Genomic DNA, 24,779 nt, shown 5'->3' with positions numbered 1-24,779 from the left:
TATGCTCTGTCATTAAAGTCTAGACTATTCATTTTTAGAGGTAGGACTCACAAGACACCCCATAATACAGTAGCATCACTATTCCTCATTTATTGGATTTTTTTTTAACATTTTGCAGTTGAGTATTACAGTAATATGTTTTCATGTTTTTACAGTGCCATGATCTCTTCAATAAAATTGAAGTGAATTGATTTGAATTGGTAGTCTTTATGCAGCTCTGTTAAATAACATGTCGTTACTGTTGATGCTTCACAAAGAAGGAATGCTGCAAACTGAAACTGTGCTGCATGCAGTTACTAGTTGTTCGAGTTTGGTGATTGAAACGTCCATGGAAGATGTTTAACTGGCTGAAAACACCCAACATAATTAAAAACAGCTCTGATTCTCACACAGTAAACCAGAATATGTTGGCAAACCATAAAAAGAATTAAGGCTACCGATTGCTTCAAGTTTTTTTTAAACTGATGAACTTAAAAGTTGGAGCTCTTTAGAGGTCAGACACTTTGATTGCATTTGACATGTGGCTGAAATAAAAGTTAAAGGTTTAATAAATAAATTAAAAATGTTTAGCAACTAGCACATAGCCTCTGGGATCGCTGCGACACACAAACCCTTCCACCATGATATGGTAAGGATTTGCGCAGGAGACAAAACTTGACTTTTATTATTATTATTATTAATAATAATAATAATAATAATAATAATAACAATAAACAAATACAGTCAGTAAAGTGACAAGGATCAGGATCCATTAAAAATGTCATACTGATGTGATTTTGCTTCATGAATAATTTTTCTTTTTTATCTTTGATAAAATTGCTGTCATTGCATAGTCTGATTATGAAGTAATAAATATATTAATTAGATGATATTTTTAAGCAGCAGGTTGTAAATAAGTTAAAATGACAGCTGTTTGTCCATTCATTATGTGTGCATGACAAACTGTGGTCTGTAGTGAACATGGAAGTGTCAAGTCTGTAGTCATGAGGCAGAATGCAGTCGCATCTGAAAACAGAGGCACACATGGAGACATTAAATGCAAATTTAAAGCAATGAACCACGAAGAAAGGAGACAAATGTTCTAGTGTTCATTCAAATCACAGGTGCCGAACTCCAGGCCTTGAGGCCCGGTGTCCTGCAGGTGTCCTTAATCGAACACAGCTCATTTAAATGGCTAAATTACCTCCTTGACGTGTCTTTAAGTTCTCCAGAAGCCTGGTAATGAACTAATCATTTGATTCAGGTGTGTTGACCCAGGGTGATATTTAAAACCTGCAGGACACCGGGCCTCGAGCCTCTAGTTTGACACCCCTGAGTTAAATGAACTCGATTGTTCATGTCAAGCCCCTCCCACTCTGTAAAGCACTTTGTGATTTTATCTTGAAAGGTGCTATATGAATAAAATTTTACTTTTTACTTTACTTTACTCAGCGTCACCCTGAGCCAGTCCGAGCAGTCAGACAACATATTTTGAGCCCAGCACATGAAGGTGTGGCTCTCTCACACTTTTCAGGTAGAGTCCCGCCTCGTTCCAGGAAGCAGCTCACCTGTGCATCTATGTTTAGTATTCAGGTGTAGAGTGTAGCTTGTTGTTCGTGTCTGTGGTTGAAGAAAATGTAAGTTTGTTTTGTTTCATCCTTTAACAGTTTCTCTTTAGGAACTTTACTGTTTGTTCAGCTCATGTTTGATTTCTTCACATAACAAACTGTGTGTTATTATTTCCGGTCTCTCCATTAAACTCATTCTGTAATGTTTTCCTGGCTAACATCAGCTTTGTGCAGCTTAGTTCAGCATTAGTTCTTCACCTGTGATGCAGAAGTAGAGTAAGTTGATGGTCAGCAGCTGAACTCAGAGTCGTTGTTACTGTGGATCCACTTATTGATGACTGAAGGCAGCTTTTCCTGCCTCCATCAGTCTGTGGAGGAGGCTGAGAGGAGAGACTCAGAGCTCCGGGTCTTTATATTCATTTTTGTAGATTATACTTTGTCACAAACTGTTGGCTCTCCTCCAAGGATGTCATGATGTGACAGTGGAGAATCTTGTTACTCAGACTGTGCTGTTGCACAGCAGATCCAGTTTGACCAGTTTCAAAAGCTGAGAGTCTCACTTCATGTCTCTGTGTATAAAACAAATATAACTTGAATTTTTTTGGTGTTCAACTAAAATTACAAAACCTGCTTCTGGGTCTGATCAGAAATCAATAGCCTTTGCTGTAATAAAATCCTATAAAAGTTGATTTCAAATTTTTTCATGTAAGACTAATTAACAGGCACTTGATAGATTTTAAAAGAAAGAATCTGAAAACAAAACGTTTTAAAAGAGTATTGTGGGGTGTAGGTGGTCATTAAAATAGAAAAAACAACTGAACTATTTTCAATAACAAACCCTAGCATGCACTAATTTTACACATCTCACAACAACAATACATCTTTCAAAGATTTGATCAGTGTTTTGGTTGTTGTTGAGAATTTACATGTTGCTTTTAAAACCACATGAAGTGTGATTGGCTACTGTCCACTGAGACCAAGCATTCAAAGGAGCTTGCAAAGAAAAGCGTCTGGACTTCTTTAAGTTACTTGAAGACGTTTCACCTCTCATCCAAGAAGCTTCTTCAGTTCTAAGGTCAAATGGTGGAGAGTCCCAGATATAAACCTAGTGGGAGTAACCCCCCACAGAGGGACAAAAGGACCCCCTGATGATCCTCTAATCGCCTGAGACAAGGTGTGAAACTGGGTGTGGGCTCCAATCAGCCAGAGTTTCGGGTGGGTTCATTGTGAAACCTGGCCCCACCTTATCATGCGAATTCCTGAGATCAGATGGCCCAGGATGTGAGTGGGCGTTAAGGCGTCTGGGAAGGGATCTCAAAACTGGATTATAGATGGCAGAGAGTTGGTGTCGTAAACCCCCGCCTCTGTTCAAAGATGGTCGCTCACAGTGGACATAGATGGCTTCTTTCACTCCTCTTTCAAACCATCTGTCCTCTCTGTCCAAAATGTGAACATTGGCATCCTCGAAAGAGTGTCCTTTATCCTTAAGATGCAGATGGACTGCTGAGTCTTGTCCTGTGGAGGATGCTCTTCTGTGTTGTGCCATGCGCTTATGAAGTGGCTGTTTGGTCTCTCCGATGTAGAGGTCTGGGCATTCCTCGCTGCACTGTACAGCATACACCACATTGTTAAGTCTGTGTTTTGGCGTTTTGTCTTTCGGGTGAACCAGTTTCTGTCTGAGCGTGTTGCTGGGTCTGAAATGCACCGGGATGTCATGCTTGGAGAAAACTCTCCTGAGTTTTTCTGATACACCGGCTACATAGGGGATGACAATGTTGTTGCGTCTGTCCTTCTTATCCTCCCTCGCTGGTGTCTGGTCTTCTTTTCTGTGCATCTTTGCTGACTTTAAGAACGCCCATTTAGGATAGCCGCACGTTTTGAGTGCTTCCTTTACATGTGTGTGTTCCTTCTTTTTTCCTTCAGGTTGAGAGGGAACATGTTCTGCCCGGTGGTGTAGGGTCCTAATTACTCCAAGTTTGTGTTCCAGAGGGTGATGGGAGTCAAAGAGGAGGTACTGGTCCGTGTGTGTGGGCTTCCGGTAAACTTCGATGTTGAGTTTGCCGTTCTCTTCAATGTGCACAGCGCAGTCCAGGAAAGGCAAACAGTTGTCCTTTGTGTCTTCCCTGGTGAACTTGATGTTTTTATCCACAGCGTTAATGTGCGCAGTGAAGGATTCCACTTCTTGTGTCTTGATTTTGACCCAGGTGTCGTCCACATATCTGTACCAGTGGCTGGGTACTCTTCCTTTGAAAGAGCCAAGAGCCTTTCTTTCCACTTCCTCCATGTAAAGGTTGGCTACAATAGGTGACACGGGGGAGCCCATGGCACAGCCATGTTTTTGTCTGTAAAAGCCTTCGTTGTATTTGAAATATGTAGTGGTGAGGCAGAGGTCTAACAGGGTGCAAATCTGATCGGGTGTGAAGTTGGTCCTGTCCTCCAAGGAGCTGTCTTCTTGTAGTTGTTTTACACAGACGAGACCAAGCATTCTTCTTCTTGCCATCAAAATGGAAACAGCAGGAAGAGCACAAGTTACTTTGATCTTGTCACGATCTGGCTGGCAGACCGTGGGGATGTGGGGAAAGGAGGACCCAAAACGCAGACTCTGCGATGCAAACAGTGCTCTTTATTTACAGTGAAAAGCTGTAAAGACAATAACTCCCCGTTGCTCCCTTGAAACCCGTGTGCGTGCTTCCCTCCGACGTCTGTGCTCGTGCTCCCCGCTGTTGTGTTTCCGCACACCCCATGCGTGCTGCCTTTCTGGACCACTCTTCCTCCTGCAGGGAAACCATAGAAGTAGCCGTCAACACTAACCCTCGGGGGGCATATACAAACAGCACTGACATATACTGACACACACTAACTTGGTACGATAACTCAATGATCCCGCGCCGGTGGGAGCTCCAACACTCTCCTAAGTAGCTCCCCCGACGAGCCCTGATCACCAACAGGTGTGGCAGGAACTTCACGTGTGGCCAGTCCTCCCACAGGGCCACACCCATCAGGCCTGCAGCTGGCTGTGCTCGATCCTCCAGCCACACCCGCAGACATACACGAACATACCCACACCCTGCCTATACATACGAGTGGGACACAGACTAACACAGCATTGTGCAGAAAAATATAAATAGAATGTGCATAGGTTCATTAACATATGATATCTTACCTAGGCGTTATTAAAACCTCAACTTTATTATTATTCCTCAACTTCAGGGTTTAAGTGTGTTAAATTCACGCTTTTTTTTTTTTTTTTTTTTTGTGTCCCGTTTGGATCTATAGCCATCAGAATTATTGTCTTGAGGCCAAGAAAGATGCCAACCGGATTTATTTTACCAAGTGGATCATCATGGCCTTGCCATATTGGTCCATTTGGTTGACCTTTATTATAATTATGAATTTATTTTATTTTCAGTTGCAAACGGGACAGACATAACTGTGGGATAGGACAGGGGGAAAGAATGAAAGAAAGAGAGGGAGAGAAAGAAAGAAAACCAAAGGGGAGAAGAGACGGTGAGAAGGGGGGGAAGAGAGAGAAAAAAAAAATTCACGCTATTTTAACACTGATGAAAAATAGCAAGCTGATTTTCATTGCGTGTGTGTGTGTGTTATTAGTAGGGATGGGTATCGTTTAGGTTTTATCCGATACCGGTGCCAAACCGGTACTTTTGAAACGGTGCCGGTGCTCAAACCGGTGCTTAAAGAATGGACAACACAAAATTGGTCCAAAAACCTCCCATGTTCAGCTGTTTTTTTTTTTTTGTAAAAAGATAACAATGTTAGCCTTTTCTGCAGCTATGGGGCATATATGGTATCACTCTTGGCTGGAAGCAGTGCTTAAACAATGGAAAAAACACAAACTTTGTCCAAAAACCTCTCATGTTCAGCTGTTTTCCACTTTTTCTTTGGTCATTTTAGCCTTTTTGGCCAGGGTGAAGGGAGCATCTGCCATCAAACAAGAAGACAGCTGCATGTAGCTATGATGATGTTTGCTAGTTCACCTTACATGCATTAATGTAATAACGTGGTGAGCCTACTCAACGAAAATTACACACAGACAACATTAAGCTACTCACGCAGAGAAGAACGGCTGCTGCTGCCGTCATCATCCGTCATCATTTCTGCTACACTGGCAGGGCTATGGGCCAGGACTCCATTCTTCGGGTTTTGGGGGGATATTGCTCCGGGTCCGATAACGGGCAACCCACCCGCAGTAGATGTGCACGGTGTGAGGTCTCGCAGCAAGCTATCAAATACGGCGCATTTCTCGGCTTTAAAAAAACCCAAAAAAAAACCCCCGCTATGCGTCGCTAGGTGTTTCATCGGATTTGAGATGTTACCTCCTTTGACAGTATCACAGTATCAGCTTAAAGCACTTGTTGCAGGCTGCTGAGTTTGCATCTTTTGGACCTGGACCTGCCTACTATCCTCGGAAACGTAAAATGATTGGCTAGAATCTAAAGTGTATCACAGCTCAGGGAAAAAAAAAGCACCGAAATAAAGCACCGAAATGTGCACTGCTTTTCGGTCTGCTTACTACCGTTTATGTCAGAACCGGTACCATCATGGCACCGGACACCGGTACCCATCCCTAGTTATTAGTCAGGTTTAATCGATGTCTGTGCAGTGGAGCTGCAGATCCACCACGGCATGTTCTCAAAGCTGCCTTTCATGCACATTTCTCTGCTATAATTGGATCCTTTTTTTAACTACTTTGCTATGAGTCCACTGGTCTTTGTATCACTTTTCATCACAATAAGCAACTTGGACAAGATGATAAACAGACTCACATGCTCAAGATGTTGTCTAATCTTCATGAGCTCCCTTGTATTTATAAGTGTTAGTAAGGTTAATACAGTTTCTGTTTGTGTGTGTGGTTTTGCATATGTTTCTTTATTCAGTGTTTCAGACTCTTTCACAATTTTCACCCTTAAGCAGTCAGTTTTCTTTTTCCCAGGTTTGCTAACCCAAATTTAGATTTCCCACATTAAACAACAGCATTCCTCTGTGTTCTCACCTGCTCCTCTCACTCCGTTGACCTCTCCCACTTCAACAGTCCAATACCAGGCAGTTCTCTTTCCGCTTTGTCCTGCATTCTCTGTCTCTCTTTAACTGCCATGTTATTGCTTTTTGGAACTGCACTCTCTGTCTTCAGCCAGGAGTGAGAGCTCGTTTGTCAGGTTTAGTGACACATGGCGCTGTAAACAATTCAACCAGAAACTTGGCCTGAACGTTTCCAGTGATGTTAACCTATAACTTTCTTCCGACTGCTGCATGTGGAAAATTGATCCAGGTCTGCTTTGCGCCTAAAAATAACAAAACTAAGACATTTTCATTATTATCATCACCGCTTAAAACACACTTATCTCTCTCTGGCCAGAAGCACCAATTTATGTCATATATTCACATTCATAAGTGTAAGTGTTATGTCCCCTGGCTAGTCTAGGGGGTTGAAGGGACGAACATAAATGTGGATAGAGAAGGAGGAGCCAAGATGGTAATTTTAAAAGGTTTATTTAATACTGGTGATGGGATGTGGGTTCAGACCGAGGTGTAACGTCAGGGAGAGCCAAGGCCAACATAACAAACAAAACATCCCTGACGTAGAAATAAAAGAAACTTACCTAATTCCAAAGAAACAAAATATACAACCTATAACCATAACCTACCTAACAACACGTCTGTGAAGGTTCTCAGTCATCCAGGTCATCGTAGTCAAAGGAGCTTGCAAAGAAAAGCGTCTGGACTTCTTTAAGTTGCTTGAAAAGCAACTTAAAGAAGTCCAGACGCTTTTCAGACGGTTTAGAAAGGTCTGGAGCAACAAGAACAGGTGAACTCGACAGAAGACCTTTTGCACATTCAAAACCATATTGACACTCGGGACTCCAAATGAATGGTACCTTCGGGCTGCACAGGTTGGTCAGTGGTGTTACGACTTCAGAAAAATTCCTACAGAAACAGCTGTAGTAACCAACCATCCCCAGAAATCTGCACAGCTCACGGCGTGTTGTTGGCACAGGAAAGTTAAGAATGGCATTAACCTTTGCACTGATAGGGCGAACCTTGCCCTGCCCAACTTCCTTTCCAAGGTAGGTCACTGTAGCCTTACCAAACTCGCATTTAGCCAAGTTGAGGGTCAAGGAAGCATCAGCTAAACGCTTGAACAGAGTGGTTAAGGTGTCAACATGCTCTGACCAGCTGGAAGAATAGATGACCACATCATCAAGGTAAACATTACAGTTTGCCACACCAGATAATACAGTTGACATTAACCTCTGAAAGGTAGCAGGAGCATTTCTCATTCCAAATGCCATGACTGTATATTGTAAAAAGTGATCAGGTGTTACGAAAGCTGAGATTTCTGATGCTCTTTCTGTCAAAGGAACTTGCCAATAACCTTTAAGAAGGTCCAGCTTACTCACATAAGCAGCAGATCCGACGCTGTCAATACAGTCCTCAATACGGGGCAGTGGGAAGGAATCAGGTACTGTTACTGCATTTACCTTGCGGAAATCTGTGCAAAAGAGAGGTGTTCCATCTGATTTTGGCGTAACCAGGCACGGAGAACTCCATGGACTATAGCTTGGGATAGCCAATCCATGCTATAGAAGGTAGTCTACTTCTGTGTTCATCATTTCCCTTTTTGCCATAGTCACACGGTAAGCATGCTGCTTAATAGGCACGGCATTCCCAACATCAATGTCGTGCTCTATTACAGTAGTACGGGAAAGCATGTCCCCAAAGAGTGTTAAATGAATGGTGACGAGCCTTTCAATGTCCAACTGTTGCTCACGGGTCAAGTGAGACAGATATATAGACAACTGGGACAGTACCTCAGAATTAAGCATTCTGGCATTCTGGTAGCTGGCATCACAAAGTTTGAGCCTGTCTTCATCTAAGCTCGACCTCAATCCTGAGGGAGAGTTCAACAAGAGAGTTTCTGGAGATGAGATTGGCTCTGACGGAGATGCCACAGGCTTATCTGCGGTGCCACAGAAAGAGGCAGCTCTAGAATGAAAAGATTTGAGCATATTGAGATGGCACAAGCGTGTTTTACGCTTCCTATCTGGTGTTTTAATCACATAGTCAGTGTCATTTACTTTCTTATCCACCTGGTATGGTCCACAGAAGCGGGCAGACAATGCAGAGCTAGCAGTTGGTAGAAGAACCAAAACCTTGTCACCTGGATTGAAAGATCGAGGAACGGCTTTTTTATCATACCAACTCTTCATCTTCACCTGAGCAGAGGAGAGGGCTTCTGCAGCTGGCAACCTGGCCTTATGGAGGCGCTCTCTGAACTGTGAAACATAATCCAGAACATTAGTTTTCACAACATGGTCTGTTGACAAGAACTGTTCTTGCAACAACTTCAAAGGTCCCCGAACAGAATGACCAAACACTAGTTCATTTGGGCTAAACCCAAGGGACTCTGCATGACCTGCTTGAAAAGTTTAGACAGAAAGTTAGTTCCTTGGTCTGTCTGTGAAGAACTTTGTCAAAACTTTAATCACCAAAGGTGCAGTTATTCTTCTGAGTGGGACAGGTTCTGGAAAACGAGTCGAAGTACACATTGCAGTCAGTAAAAACTGATTACCATTCATTGTCTTGGGCAATGGACCAACACAGTCCACAATGACACATTCAAAAGGTTCACCAAGTACTGGTATAGGATGAAGAGGAGCTATAGGAACTGTCTGGTTTGGCTTTCCTGCAATCTGACATGTTTTACAAGTGCGGCAAAACTCAACTACATCAGCCTTCAATCCTGGCCAAAAGAAATGGTTGAGTATCTTGTTGTACGTTTTTGTAACTCCCAAATGACCAGACAGAGGGTGCTCATGTGCATGGGAGACTACGTAGTGACGATACTCAAGAGGCACAACAATCTGATAAGTAGTGCTCCAGTCACAGTCATCAGAACAGGTTCCCTTTACGTCCGCTGTTAGACTTGGGTGGGCAGTCCACTTGCGCATCAAGACCCCATCTTCCAAGAAATAAGAAGCCTTTTTATTTCCTGTTTCAGAAAGAGAAGTAAAGCATTTAGTCAATGAGGGATCAGACTTCTGAGCAGCAACAAGGCTTTCATGTGTGACTGGCAAGTCTAACTGTGGGAGATGTAGATCCTTCCACTTCTCAGCAGTATCCTTTGAGCCACTTTTAAGATCAACCAGGGTTTGCAAATCATCTGTAGCCAGAGCCTGAGCCAACGAAGAGTCTGACAAATCAATTTCTGCAGCTTTACGTCTTGCTTGAGCCCTGGTGAGAACACAAGCAGGAAAAACAGATGGGGAAACATGTTGCTAGGTCGTTGCTCTTCAAGTTTGATTCTGGATCATTTGTTACTTCGGGAACAGGTTGCACTTTTCCACCAGCAATATCATTTCCCAAAATGAACTGCACCCCTTTTATGGGAAGTGAGGGGCGTACTGCCACAGAGAAGATGCCATTAACCAACTTTGACTTGATGTGTACATAATGCAAAAGAGCTTCGACATAGCCCATTTCAACTCCTTGAATCAGAATACTACCATGACAAGAGGAATGGTCACTCAGGGGTAATAAATCAGATAAAATCACAGATCGTGACCCTCCCGTATCTCTGAGTATTCAAATGGGTTTTTCATCCTCAGGCTTCCCAGTCAATGACACAATGCCATCTAAGAGGAAGGGTTTGAAGCAGGGATCAACTCCTTCACTTTGGTCCCTTCTCTCAGCACGGATGGTTTTAATGAAACCTACTCCTTTTGGTGACTGGTTCTTGCGCTTCAAAGCGGGACATTCAACAACAACATGACCAAGTTTATGACAATAGAAACATTCCCTTTCAGTCCTTGGAGCAAAAGTCTGTCGTGGGCTTCAAGGATCCTTTTGTGGGGGAGGTTCTCTGGTGGTAACTTCACGTTTCTGCACAAAAACAGTTTTATGAGTCAGCACAAATTCATCAGCTATCACAGCTGCTTCTTTCAAAGTGGAAACCTTCTGTTCATTAAGGTGTACAACAATGCATTCTGGCAGGCCATTTTTGAACTCTTCCAGCAGTATCAGTTCATGTAAGGAGTTGTAGTCAAGAACTTTACTTGCTGTTATCCATTTATCAAAAAGAGTAGCTTTTTCACGAGCAAACTCTACAAAAGTCTGATTTGCTGTTCTTTTGTGATTGCGAAAGCGTTGCCTATACGCTTCGGGAACAAGTTCATAATCAGCAAGGATAGCAGACTTCACTACATCATATTTCAAACTTTCTTCCAAAGACAAAGCAGAACAGACTTCTTGTGCTTTGCCTACCAATTTGCACTGAAGAAGCAATGGCCAAACTTCTCTCGGCCAGTGCAATGAGGCAGCAACACGTTCAAACACATTGAAATATGTATCAACTTCTGATTCACGAAATGGAGGTACCAACACAATGTTTTTACTCACATTGAAACCACATGGGTTTACATGGGAGGAGGTTGTTTCACCAACAGATGAATTTGCAGAACTAGGTTGAGTAGTAGTACTTCTTGAAGTCTGTGCCTGTAACTCCAACTGACGCAGTCTGACCTCCCTTTCAATCTGCAACTCCAGCTCCAACTTTTTCAGCTTTAACACCTTTTCTGTCTCTGCTTCCAACTCCAACCTGCGAAGTTCCAACTCTGCCTGACGAGCTTGGGCTTTATCCTGAGCCTCAAATTGTAATTTAGCCAAACGTACCTTGAGTAATACTTCTTGTCTTGAACGAGGAGAAGATGGAGCAGCAAAAGAAGGTGAGCCATTAGTGCTTAAATTTTCCACCGTTTGTTGCTCCACAGCAGCAGGGTTTTGCCCTTCTTCCTTTAACACAGCAGGCTTCACTCCTTCATTAGGGGTCCTGTCAAGAGGAACTGGCAAACGAGGTGATTTAGAAACAGGAAGCAGGCCTTCTTCCACAAGTTTGTTTGAAACAGCAGTTTTCAAGTCCTCTTTCACCATTTGCCTTGATACATTTAACTCAAAGTGGGTAAAGGCAGCCGGTGTGGTGTTAGCTTTAGCTTAGCCCGTAGCCCTCCGCGCCTACCTCACCTTTGTTTACGATCTCGGCGCCGTCTGCGTGCACTTCCGCCCGGCCGGGGAGAGTGGGCAGCCTCCGGTGTTCTGGAGATCTCTGGGATGAGTCGGAGATCGGCGATAAAACTGTTGGAGTTATGAGTCCAGATGTCCAGAAGCTCTTGTCTGCTGTAGGTCAGCAACGCACAGCAATTCTGGACGAATAATCCGGTTAAAAGTAGATAAAAAAACCGCTAAATAGCAGATTCTGGAGAGACACTGAGCCTAGCGTTGTTCACGCGCCGCCATCTTGGAATTACATAGATGTTCACTCCCGGCCATTTAGAGCCTCGCCTGTACTTGTATATGGTGAACCATTAAAGTTGAGCCATATACAGGGTGAGGGGAGATGACCCTTTGTGATCAGCAGGAAGACACACACACACACACACACACACACACACACACACACACACACACACACACACACACACACACACACACACACACACACACACACACACACACACACACACACACACAGTTCCTTAGCTTTTTTGTCACACTATATGGGTTTTACATTATGTAACCAGTTTAAACCAGTTCGACTGTGTTTGTGTAAACCACGGTGGTCAATAAAAGAGCCTGCAATCAGAGTCAGTTTGAAGTTGGCTGGAAACAGGTGAATATGCTTTCAGCTCCAAGAGCCTGGTTCCAACCAGGCTTCCCTTGCGCTGCAAGTTAAAACCGGTTGTGTCAGGGCTCTGTGTGCGGGCAGGTGGAGATGTGGATCCAAGTGCAGGACTCTGAGACGGAAATATAACTGAAAACCACAGCTTTATTGCTGGCACCAACAAAACAGAAACCAAACATGAAAATACTAACTGGAACACACAGGCAGGATCTGAGGGTACGACGCAACACCGAGCACGGGCAAACACAGGGCTTATATACACAGGGTAATAATGAGGGAATGGACAACAGGAGGGAGACACAGCTGGGAGAGATCAGGGCTGACGAGACAGAGGGAACAAAGCTGCACACACTAACATAAGACAAAGACTTTCACAATAAAACAGGAAACATGAATCACTACTCAAAACCCAAGCAAATCATAATTCAGAGAAAAACCAAACATAAGAACTAATCTCTTAACAAGAATAACTGAAACATAGATTATAATAAGAATCAACAAAGCACCAGAGAAACATAAAGAACATCATTCATCAACAACATCCATCATTCAAAAAATAAACCAAAACATAATAAACTCAAAATGCTGGGTCGAATCGCCCCAGAACTGTGACAGGTTGAGCTGTTTGTTTTGCTTTCTTCATGGGAATAAGTCTTTGATCCAGCTGGGCCTGCAAGCGCAGACCCAACAGCTGCCTTTGCTGAATTGTAAAGAGTTTTAACCTATGATATGAATCGGGGCCAAAGCCAAATTTGCTCGAAGTATAGAAGAGGTAGTCCCACTCCATCTGGTCGAAGGCCTTCTCAGCATCAAGTGACAGTAGGGCTTCATGTGTATCGGTTGAGGGAGAGTCATGAATTATACTCAAGACATGTCTAACATTAAAGAAAGAGTATCTGCCTTTGATAAAGCCAGTTTGGCCCGTGGAAATGATTGTTGGTTACACAACCTCTAAGCACTGTGATGAAATTTTTGCAAGAATCTTCGCCTCATTGTTTAGCAGTGAAATCGGCTGGTGTGAGCTACATTGGGGAGGGTCTTTATTCTTTTTCAGAATGAGTGAAATAACCTCTTCCCACATAGTTGGAAGGAGAGTGCCAGATGAATAGGACTCTGAAAAGACTTGCAAATTCGTTAGAGAGCATTTTTAAAAATTCAAAAGAGGAAACCATGTAGTCCAGGGGACTTGCTGCTTTGCATTCCACCAATCGTCATCAAGACCTCCTGGATGGAGAGGTCACTTTCGAGTTCAGTGACCAGTTTAGGGTCAACTGTGGTTATATTGAGGTGACTAAAGAAGGTGTCCATAGCAGACTCATCTTGGCTTGACTCTGGGGTGTATAAAATCAAAGTAAAATTGTTGGAAACAGGAATTGATTTCTGCGTGGTCGGTAGGCCCTGTTCATCAGCTATTTCAGAGATGAACTGTTTGGATGACTTTTGATGTATTTGATTTGCTAAGACTGTGCCAATGTTTCTCCCTCCTCATTGAAAGTACATCTAGACTCTAGGATGAGTCACTCCACTTTCTGTGTAGAAATAAGATCAAATTGCCTTTTGAGGGCCTGACGTTCCTTAAGGATGCTTTCCAATGGTGGGTGACTGTAGTTCATATCTAGCTGCAAAATATCATCTAATACCTGTTTCCAGTGCTCAGTATCAGCTTTTTTTCTTGCTGCTGAGAAAAAGATCATTTGGCCCCGAGGACAGGCTTTCAGTGGCTCCCATATGACTGAAAAAGACATCCCAGGGGTTTGGTTTTGTTCAAGAAAGTCTCTAATCTCAGATTTAGTCAAATTCATTAATGTTTCATGCGAGAGAGTAAAAGAGGATTAATCCTCCTTTGGCCATATATGCGACTGGCACCAAAGATGCGCATTCTCATCACTAGGGTAGCGTGGTCCAAAATAACAATAGATTGATGATTGCAAGTTTAGTTTCTATCCAAGAGAACCTTTTGCGGACAGGAGATTAGTAGGCATGTGCCCTTGAAGAAGGATTATGAAAATGCAAAATGTCAACAACGGCGTAGGATTGGAGAAAGCATTCAACATTTTTTTTTTGCTGAGTTTGATATACAGGGAGTGCAGAATTATTAGGCAAGTTGTATTTTTGAGGAATAATTTTATTATTGAACAATAACCATGTTCTCAATGAACCCAAAAAACTCATTAATATCAAAGCTGAATGTTTTTGGAAGTAGTTTTTAGTTTGTTTTTAGTTTTAGCTATTTTAGGGGGATATCTGTGTGTGCAGGTGACTATTACTGTGCAGAATTATTAGGCAACTTAACAAAAAACAAATATATACCCATTTCAATTATTGATTTTTACCAGTGAAACCAATATAACATCTCCACATTCACAAATATACATTTCTGACTTTCAAAAACAAAACAGAAACAAACCAGTGACCAATATAGCCACCTTTCTTTGCAAGGACACTCAAAAGCCTGGCATCCATGGATTCTGTCAGTGTTTTGATCTGTTCACCATCAACATTGCATGCAGCAGCAACCACAGCCTCCCAGACACTGTTTTTTAGAAAGAAAGTGTACTTTATTGATCCCCGTGGGGAAAATCCCTCTCTGCATTTAACCCATTCACTCAGTGAAGCAGTGGGCAGCCACTGGGCGCCCGGGGAGCAGTGTGTAGGGACGATACCTTGCTCAGGGGTACCTCAGGGTAGCTGTTCAGGGGAATCGAACCCCCGACCTTCCGATCATGGGGCCACCACTCTACCTACTGAGCTATCCCTGCCCTGTTCAGAGAGGTGTACTGTTTTCCCTCCTTGTAAATCTCACATTTGATGATGGACCACAGGTTCTCAATGGGGTTCAGATCAGGTGAACAAGGTGGCCATGTCATTAGTTTTTCTTCTTTTATACCCTTTCTTGCCAGCCACGCTGTGGAGTACTTGGACGCGTGTGATGGAGCATTGTCCTGCATGAAAATCATGTTTTTCTTGAAGGATGCAGACTTCTTCCTGTACCACTGCTTGAAGAAGGTGTCTTCCAGAAACTGGCAGTAGGACTGGGAGTTGAGCTTGACTCCATCCTCAACCCGAAAAGGCCCCACAAGCTCATCTTTGATGATACCATCCCAAACCAGTACTCCACCTCCACCTTGCTGGCGTCTGAGTCGGACTGGAGCTCTCTGCCCTTTACCAATCCAGCCACGGGCCCATCCATCTGGCCCATCAAGACTCACTCTCGTTTCATCAGTCCATAAAACCTTAGAAAAACCAGTCTTGAGATATTTCTTGGCCCAGTCTTGACGTTTCAGTTTGTGTGTCTTGTTCAGTGGTGGTCGTCTTTCAGCCTTTCTTACCTTGGCCATGTCTCTGAGTATTGCACACCTTGTGCTTTTGGGCACTCCAGTGATGTTGCAGCTCTGAAATATGGCCAAACTGGTGGCAAGTGGCATCTTGGCAGCTGCACGCTTGACTTTTCTCAGTTCATGGGCAGTTATTTTGCACCTTGGTTTTTCCACACGCTTCTTGCGACCCTGTTGACTATTTTGAATGAAACGCTTGATTGTTCGATGATCACGCTTCAGAAGCTTTGCAGTTTTGAGACTGCTGCATCCCTCTGCAAGATATCTCACTATTTTTGACTTTTCTGAGCCTGTCAAGTCCTAATTTTGCCCCATTTTGTCACGGCGGGGTGCACCGTTGTGTTTTTTGAAACAGGACCCAAAAGTAGATGTGGACGAGGTGTTGCAAGTTTAAATAGAAAGCGATCCTTTATTTGGATGATTGCAGGGGGTTAACCAAGGAACCCTAAGCAAACTAAAAAAAACACTAAGAAACAAATACTACGAAGTTCTAAGACTAAGACTATAACTATAACTATAACTATGACTATGACTATGGTGGGGATAACAGACGACCCGACAATGACTTTCAGAAAACAGAGGACTTAAATACACACATGAGGTGATCAGGGGAAGTGGAGACACATGAGGAAACAGCTGACTAGGATAAACATAATTATGCACAGGCAAGAGTAAAACTAACCGCATGAACACAGAACACAAGACCCTTTTCAAAATAAAACAGGAAACATGCAGACTTAGACACGACAACACAACTTAACAGGCCTAACACGCATGACAGACTAGAAAAGGAACCAAACATAACCACACAGTCATGACACATGAATCAGGGAAACTTAGTACAGGGGAGATGACATAACATGACATAAGATGACATAAGAAACAGGACTACACAGTAATCTAGAAATTAACTAGGTGCACTAATCTAAGGCACAAAATAAATACAAAAGATACATAAACTCAAACACTGGGTCTCTTGACCCAGGACCATGACACATTTTGCCAAAGGAAAGGAAGTTGCCTAATAATTATGCACACCTGATATAGGGTGTTGATGTCATTAGACCACGCCCCTTCTCATTACAGAGATGCACATCACCTAATATGCTTAATTGGTAGTAGGCTTTCAAGCCTATACAGCTTGGAGTAAGACAACATGCATGAAGAGGATGATGTGGGCAAAATACTCATTTGCCTAATAATTCTGAGCTCCCTGTAGGAGTATCCTTATTACTACAATAGTTAGATACTAACCCCATGTTTGCCTACTGGTGGTGGTCAGAGGGCCTGGAGGCGCCAGTGTCCGGCAGCCTCGCCTCTGTCAGTGCGCCCCAGGGCAGCTGTGGCTACAATGTAGCTGCCATCACCTGTGTGTGAATGTGTGTGTGAATGGGTGAATGACTGAATGTAGTGTAAAGCGCTTTGGGGTCCTTAGGGACTGAGTAAAGCGCTATACAAATGCAGGCCATTTACCATTTATTAGAGCTTCTGTCTAGGTTAGAGAACACACAGTTTGTGTCTACATCTAAGATGAGATTATGTGTGGCCATATCTGGAATTTGTGAGAATAAATTGACAAAGAAGTTTTCATCATCGCAGTTGGGAGCATAAATGCTAGCTAAAATTAGTCTGAGTTGATAAAGATGGCAAACCACAATAATATAACGGCCCATAGGATCAGATAAAATGCTTGATACAGCAAAAGGGATGTGAAACATCCCTCGTCTTAGAGTTAAAGTTGAAGTGGAATAGTTGGCCTGCCCAACCAGTCCTCAATTTATGTTGGTCTGCTAACTGGTTATGTTAAGCACAAAAAGGTCCTTACACACCTGAAAGATCTCAAGGCTGATATCTCTGTTCTGCAGGAGACTCACCTTTGTATAGCTTCGACAGCAGCCATAGAGTTATCTAATCAAAAACCAACATTATGAATGTATTTGCACACCCAGACTCCAAGAAGGAGAAAAAAAAAGTAAATACATTCTGGCAGTATCCCAAGCCAAGTCACCATGTAAAACCCGGTGACCCTGAAACCCCATCTGAACAAGACCACACATAGAAATGCTGGCATTGGGGAACACTAGGACCAAGAGAAAACAAAAAGCAAAACTGGCAGCCGCCTGGCTATAGCTCTGCGAGCGCACATCTCAGTTCTGACCTGATAATCGTGGAGATATTGTTTTTCAGAGAAGAAAGGATGTCCGATTTCAAACCTTCATACTTCATCACGGTGTCCGACTGCAAGCAACACGATGAACTCCCACTTACTTTCTTAGCATGTGCTGAGGATGTGCCTGGCCACTTCCCTGAGGAGCCAGTATATTTATATTTACGGAGTTTAGATGCCATTTCAGTTGTAACTACTGCTCCGTTTTTTTTTCCATTGGTTATTGTAAGACTCCTTGTGCTTGCCTCAAAAGGTTGTGCGTTAAAACTTTTCTTTTTGAATTTGAACATTTAGGTGCAATGGCCTCTCAAATAGCAAAGGTATTGTTGTCATTGGATGCTGAAGCAGTTGGCTCACTCAAAGAAGGAGTGAATTTCAAGAAAAGCACAGAGGATGGCAAGTGTTACATCATATTTAAGAGCAACAATGACTTTAAAGCATGCAAGAACCAGTGCAAGCATCAAGGGGGGCTGTTCATCAAAGACATTGAAGATCTGGATGGCATGTGAGAGCAGGAGCAGATATCAGTGATTATACATTGTCAATTTTTGATTATAGCTGACAGAATTGTCTGTTCCCTCAGGACTGTTAAATGTACCAAACACAACTGGAAATTAAATGTGTCAACAATGAAATATGTGAACCCACCTGACAGCTTCTTGCAGGATGAGCTTGGTAAGTTCTGTCTATAAAATGCCATTTACTGTATATTGATATTCCACTTCCTGCAATATGAGTGTTGGATGCTAAATCTGGAATATAAATATGTAAACTGTAAAGGTGCATTACGGGATGTGTGGGGACCTTATAGTTATAGCTCTTGCCACAGTAGGCTCTAACAATCAGAATAGCAATTACCTTCATTACTTTATTAAATTAAATGCTAAACTGGTAGAGGGCCTTTTCTAAAGAATAACATGACAATTTATGTCAATAATTGTAATCAAGAAATGTCAAACATATTCTTTCCAACAGACATTTTCCATGCTGCAAATGACTGGGATGTAAACTGTTTAATGCAATGTAATTCTCTCCTTGGTAATTTACATTTTTTCACTCATCCACGTGACGTCTTCAGTCTCAGCTGACTGCAGGTTTCTCCAACCTTATGAACAGTACATTTGCACAATGACTGAAACCAGCCCACTGAATGAACAATGGGCTGTGAGGTCAGTTCTTTGGTCATTAATATGGAAATGGTGCCAGTGCTGCTAGTTTCAGTCATTGTGCAAATGTACTGCCTCCTAAGAACAATAATTAAACATTTGTGAAGAGCTCTGACCAGGAAAGCAAACCAAAACAAGAAACCAATGTCAAACATATCCTTCCAACTGACAATTTCCATGACTGGAACTGTTTAATGTAATTTATTCCTCTGAAAGTAATAACAATTATACATTTGTGCCAAAAAGCCCACTACAGTATAAATACATGTGAGTCAGTATGAATGACCATATTTAATGCATGGATAATAATATAATGAGAATAATATAAATACCATTTAAATACTACACCTGAGCTTCTTGTCGCACTTGCAGAGGTATCAATGTTGGATGATGGGGGGCTTCAGTTGGTGGAACTGAGCCCTGTTGATCCCTGGATGGCTGATCCTCGAGAACCTCTGGAGCTCCAGAAGGGAGAAGTGAAAGTACGTGTTGCTGTTACACTTTAAATAACAAATGTTTTACAGAGTTTTTCAGACACCGCTGTGCATTGTTTTACCCTTATTAGACTGTTATGCAAAATTATCTGTGTAATAAATTATATAAGTAATAATAAAAATCTTAATTATGTCAAAGTATCTCAATAATGAATGAAGAGGAAGGTCTGTGTATTCAGACTCACCTCTGGTGCAGGTGCCCACCTCTCAATTTTTAAATGCATGTAGACATTGTGTGTAAGCCGTGAGACCAGTTTTCCCGTGATTCACTCGCGTACGTCAGTTTGAAGAGGAAAAAGAACTCCACGGGACTCCGATGTGAAAAGATGTAACAAAAAATTTATTCCACGGTTTTGCATCTTACAGGAGTGGTCAGGTTTAACTTGTCCTCAACAAAATAACATACTACGGTAGGAAAACCGTGTGGCTCTGTTCTACCCTGCTGCCCCGTATATCTTATGCCGTGTTAACTCTTTTTCTCTCTCTCCCCCCTCCCGCACCGCATGCACTAATTGGCATACATCCGTGATGCCCGGATTTTACTATAAACACCAGTCTTTAAGGCACATGTATACATGGTACTACATAACCTAGTTCCACCATAAACATGCATCTATTTCCTAAAATTATTAATTACACAACAAGCTTAACAACAGCAAAATATAAATACTAAACATATGAACTATCTTAACTTGGCTCCTACATACCGGCCCCTAATTGTGACTCTATTACACAATTACCAATTTACACTTGTGGAGCCAAAGTACACAAACTTCAGTCTCTGCAGTTGATTACTTCAGTCCGATTCCTGCAGAAGGCAAATCTTCGTAATGGGCCTGTCCAGTACACTCGTCTTGGTTTTGATCCTAACCTGCCGCACCATTCCAGCCTTGTCTGAGATAGTATGGATTACTTTCCCTGTAATCCAAGAGTTGCGTGGGGCTGTATCGTCAACAATAAGCACAATGTCTCCAACCAAAAAGTTGCGAGATGGACGGGTCCACCTTTGCCTCTCTTGAAGTTGCGGCAAATATTCCCTTGCCCATCATTTCCAGAATATTTCCGACATGTATTGCACTTGCTTCCATCTTCTTCTTGCGTAGAGATCTTGCCTGTCGAACAGTCCGGGAGGAAGAGATGGTTTGTTCCTGAGCAGCAACAGGTGATTGGGAGTGAGTACTTCCAGATCATTTGGATCACTGGACGCTTTGGTTATTGGCCGACTGTTAATAATGGCCTCCGCCTCACACAGAAGTGTATGCAGGCTCTCTTCATCCAGTGTCTGCAGCCTCAAGGTAACGTTTAGGATTTTCTTCACTGACTTGATCAATCTCTCCCAGACCCCTCCATGATGGGGTCCTGAGGGAGGGTTGAACGTCCACTGAATGCCTTGTTGTTTTAGGTGGTCTTCAATTTTGGACACATTCCATTCAGCAATGGCTCTTTTAAGTTCACGCTCTGCACCAATGAAGTTAGTTCCATTGTCAGAACGAAGGGTCTTTATCTGGCCTCGTCTGGCTATGAAGCGACGGAGAGCATGAATGAAGGAATCTGTGTCCAGCGAGGCTGCCATCTCCAAGTGTATTGCACGAGTAGTTAGGCAGGTGAAAATGACTCCATACCTCTTCACCGTACTTCGACCACGTTTGATCTCAAACGGACCAAAGTAGTCCACTCCGCAGTTTGTAAATGGAGGGTCATCTGCCAGAACTCTGTCTCGGGGTAGGTCGGCCATTTGCTGCTGTCCTGCAACTCCATGCTCACGCCGACAGGCAATACACCTAGCGAGTATTTTTCGTACTGCAGAGTTGGCACCGGGTACCCAAAACTTTGTTCTTAACTTGGAGATAACATGATTGCGACCACTATGAGCCAAGTTCTCATGTATTTCTCTGAGGATAAGCTTCGTGACGTGAAGATCCTTGCTCAGGATTGCTGGCCGCTTAGCCTCCTCGGGTAGTGCTGCTCTGCTGAGTCGCCCTCCGACCCTAAGGATGCCTTGTTCAAGTACTGGACTCAGTTTGAAAAGACTACTAGTCCTCTTCACCCCCTGACCTTTAGAAAGTGCGCTGATCTCCTTAGGAAATGTCTTCCTCTGACAGTAGCGAATGATTGCTTCTTCAGCCTTCGCAAGGTTCTCTACCGTTAGCTTGTTGGTGTCCCCTTGAAACAGGCTGTCCTTGAAACCTTCCATATCCCTCTCGACTTCAGGTTGTGTTTTAACAGCACACAACTCCTTCCCTTTGCGACACAATTGCAGCAGAATGCTCTTGACTTTAAGCATCCATGCCACTGCCCTTTTAAGTTTAAACCAGGATGAGAAGTAGTGCAGGAACTCCAGCACTACATCTTCACATTCCTTGATTGTACTAGCACACACCAGGTTACCCTTTACCTCTGGGTCATCTGTAGTCAGGCCTTCAACTGGGTGCACCTCTTCTGGCCACTCTTCCATGGGTTTGGTGAGAAAGTCCGGCCCCTGTAACCATGTGTGGGACTGCAAGAAGCTCTCTGCTTGGAGCCCCCTTGATGCAAAGTCGGCAGGATTCAGTGAGGTGTTGATATACCTCCATTGCTCTGGACTGGAGCATTTCAAGATGGCATCCACACGGTTAGCAACAAAGGTACGGAATCTACTTGTTTGATTGCTGATATACTTGAGTACCGTGGTACTATCTGACCAAAATACAGATGGTTGGAGCGGAAGCTGCAATTCAGACGTCAGAACCCTGTCTATGCGTGCTGCCATGGTTGCTGCGGTAAGTTCCATGCGGGGAACTGTAATGGGCTTAAGTGGGGCCACTCTTGCCTTTCCCAACATGAATGCGCAGTGGACTTCGTTACGGCTGTTCCTCTGTAGCAAGTAGCTTACTGTACCGTAGCCCTCTTCACTGGCATCAGCAAAGTGTTGCAGCTGATTGTATACTGACTCTCCAAAGCCCACAGGTTTAAAACATCTTGGAACGCTTATGTTCCCTAGCTGGCGGAGCTGGGTCTTCCACTTGAGCCACTTGTGAGCTAGGTCTGCAGGTATGATGACATCCCAGCCAATCTTTCTCCTGCAAAGCTCTTGCAGAATCTTCTTTGCTTGAAGCGTGACTGGTGACAAGATACCCAGTGGGTCGTAGACAGAACTCACAGTGGACAGAAGGTTCCTCCGAGTGGGTGCCTTGTCCGGCATTACAATCTTGAACCTGAAGCTGTCAGATTGAATACACCATTGGACTCCCAGCGCTCTCTCAATGGGAAGTGTGTCCTGATCCAGATCGAGATCTTTAACCTCCGATGCCCTTTCTTCTTCTGGAATAGCAGACAGAACTGCTCTGCTATTGCTTATCCATTTTGTGAGCCTGAATCCACCCCTCTGACATACAGCTCTAAGAGTGTGGTATAACTGTATGGCTTCCTCTTCTGAGCTCACAGCCTTTAAACAGTCGTCCACATAGAAGTTGTGCAGGACTGCGTCAACCGCTTGGCTGTTGGCTGGATCTCGGTTGTCTTCAGCACATTTACGCAGAGCAAAGCTGGCGCAGCTTGGTGACGAAGTTGCACCAAAAATGTGAACCACCATCTTGTACTCCACCATATTCTGAGTAATGTCACCAGATGTCCACCACAGGAACCGAAGAAGGTCAGAATCCTCATCAGGCACCTTTACTTGGTGGAACATTGCTTCCACATCTGCCATGATGACCACTTCTTCTTGTCTGAACCGGATAATTACCCCCAGAAGGGTACTGGTAAGATTTGGTCCTTGTAACAGCTGATCATTTAAGGTGGTGCCTTTGTACGATGCTCCACAGTCAAAGACCACTCGAAGCTTGTGTTTCTTGGGATGGTAAACTCCGTGGTGCGGTAGGTACCAAACCCTTCCATCGTCACGATCAAGGTCCTGTTCTGGCACTTTCACTGCGTAACCGTTGGTTATGATGTTACTCATGAAAGCCGAGTATTCTGCGTGGAATGAAGTATTCCTCTCCAACTTCCGCTTTAGGTGTAAGGCACGTTGCTCAGCCACTTTGCGGTTGTTGGGCATCTTAATGCGCTTGTTCCGCAATGGCAGAGCGATGCTGTAGTGTCCGTCCACAATAGTAGCTGACTCTGTCGCTATCTCCAGAAACTGCAAATCCTCTCTTGACATTTCTTGTTTCTCGTTTCTTTCATGCTCAGGGAAGTCACTTTTAAACTGCTGGTCCCAGAGCTCATCCAGTTTGCTAACTGATATTCGGTTTGCTGCAACCTGAATCAGTCCGCATGATGCCCTTTGGGAACTGCTTCCTTGGAGGGGTTCGCTGATGGTCCAACCGAGCCTTGTCTTCACAGCATATGGACCACCATTCTCGCTGGCTATAACTTGCCAAGGTTCAACAGCTTTAGGTGCATTAGCCCCGATTAGCAGTCCAATCTTTGCTTCAATCCTAGGTATAGACACCTGCTGAAGGTAGGTCCACCTGTTCACGTAGTCTTGAGAAGGAGCATTGTCGGCAGAAGCAGGAATGTCACTGTGACTGTACATTTCTGGCAACTCAAAGAAGTCATTGCTGTCTAAGCTGCTTATTTCCAACCCAGACACAATGTGGCTACCGACGACCTTTTCCTCTCCCATTGTTTTCAGCAAAATGTTTGTCTTCCTGCCAGACAAGTTAAGCTCATGCATTAACTCTTCAGTACAAAAGCAGGCAGTACTGCCAGGGTCCAGAAAAGCATAAGTGTGTGTCACCTTTTGTCCTCTTTTAGGTTTCACTTGTACTGGAACTATTGCCAAAATGTGCTCTGTTTTCTCTGCAGCGTGAGCAGGTGCTTCCATTTCAACAAATCCATTCACGATTGACTCTGTTTGGTCTTCTCTTTCTAATGATTCCACTTCAGAAGCTACCCTTTTGCTTGTAGCACTGGGCTTAGTCTTCATGTGTAACACTGTGGGGTGCGGTTGTGCACAAACCTGACAACTTGCTTTTTCTTGGCACGAACCACTCATGTGTCCCTGCTTAAGACAGCTGAAGCATAGTCCTTTAGTTCGCATGAAGTCAATCTTTTCCTTATGAAGTGACTTCTTCATCCTCTTGCACTGTTCCATGGTGTGCTCTTCACCACGACAGAAAAGACAGGGTTTGGAAAATGCACACACCTGCTTCCCGCTGACCTTGTTCCTTTCTTTAGAGGGTACGTCCTGTGTAGTGGTGATAGTTGCAGCTGCAGTGAATCCTTTTCTGTTTCCACTTCTCCTTTGCAACCTCTCATCCACTTGCCCTCTAACTTGGACCTTTAAGGTGCTGTCCTTTATATCACCGAACAATGGATGCAAAACTTCTTTGGCCTGCTTATTGACAAACTCCGCCAGATCTGCAAACGTGACTCTGCGTTTTGCCTTGTCTAA

The 24,779-nt window shown here is 43.5% G+C and overlaps 2 protein-coding genes across 4 annotated transcripts in view; one reads left to right on the top strand and one right to left on the bottom strand.

Moving 5' to 3' along the window:
• The first annotated feature begins 1,524 nt into the window (after positions 1-1,524).
• The window catches only part of LOC308396253 (cytidine monophosphate-N-acetylneuraminic acid hydroxylase-like), a 41,555-nt gene continuing 18,300 nt past the window's right edge, over positions 1,525-24,779 (top strand). For 2 of the 3 annotated variants that reach the window (XM_080881419.1, XM_080881417.1), the window contains exons 1-4: positions 1,525-1,616; positions 18,037-18,247; positions 18,326-18,417; positions 19,281-19,390. In XM_080881419.1, coding sequence (XP_080737545.1) covers positions 18,042-18,247; positions 18,326-18,417; positions 19,281-19,390 — 408 coding nt within the window. In that variant the 5' untranslated portion in view covers positions 1,525-1,616; positions 18,037-18,041. Of the gene's footprint in view, positions 1,617-3,470; positions 3,559-18,036; positions 18,248-18,325; positions 18,418-19,280; positions 19,391-24,779 lie in introns of those variants that run through there. The other variant, XM_080881418.1, reaches the window with a different exon arrangement.
• LOC308396440 (uncharacterized protein) lies at positions 2,704-4,645 on the bottom strand (the record flags this gene model as incomplete). The annotated part of the gene is made up of 2 exons (XM_080881739.1): positions 4,409-4,645; positions 2,704-4,321 (listed from the first exon to the last, which is right to left on the bottom strand). Exon 2 carries the CDS (start codon positions 4,045-4,047, stop codon positions 2,704-2,706), a length of 1,344 nt encoding a protein of 447 aa, XP_080737865.1. The 5' UTR covers positions 4,048-4,321; positions 4,409-4,645.

The sequence above is a fragment of the Rhamphochromis sp. 'chilingali' genome (genome assembly GCF_963969265.1).
Source record: "Rhamphochromis sp. 'chilingali' genome assembly, chromosome: 1".
Classification (NCBI taxonomy): domain Eukaryota; kingdom Metazoa; phylum Chordata; class Actinopteri; order Cichliformes; family Cichlidae; genus Rhamphochromis; species Rhamphochromis sp. 'chilingali'.
This window is presented reverse-complemented; position numbering and strand designations above follow the sequence as displayed.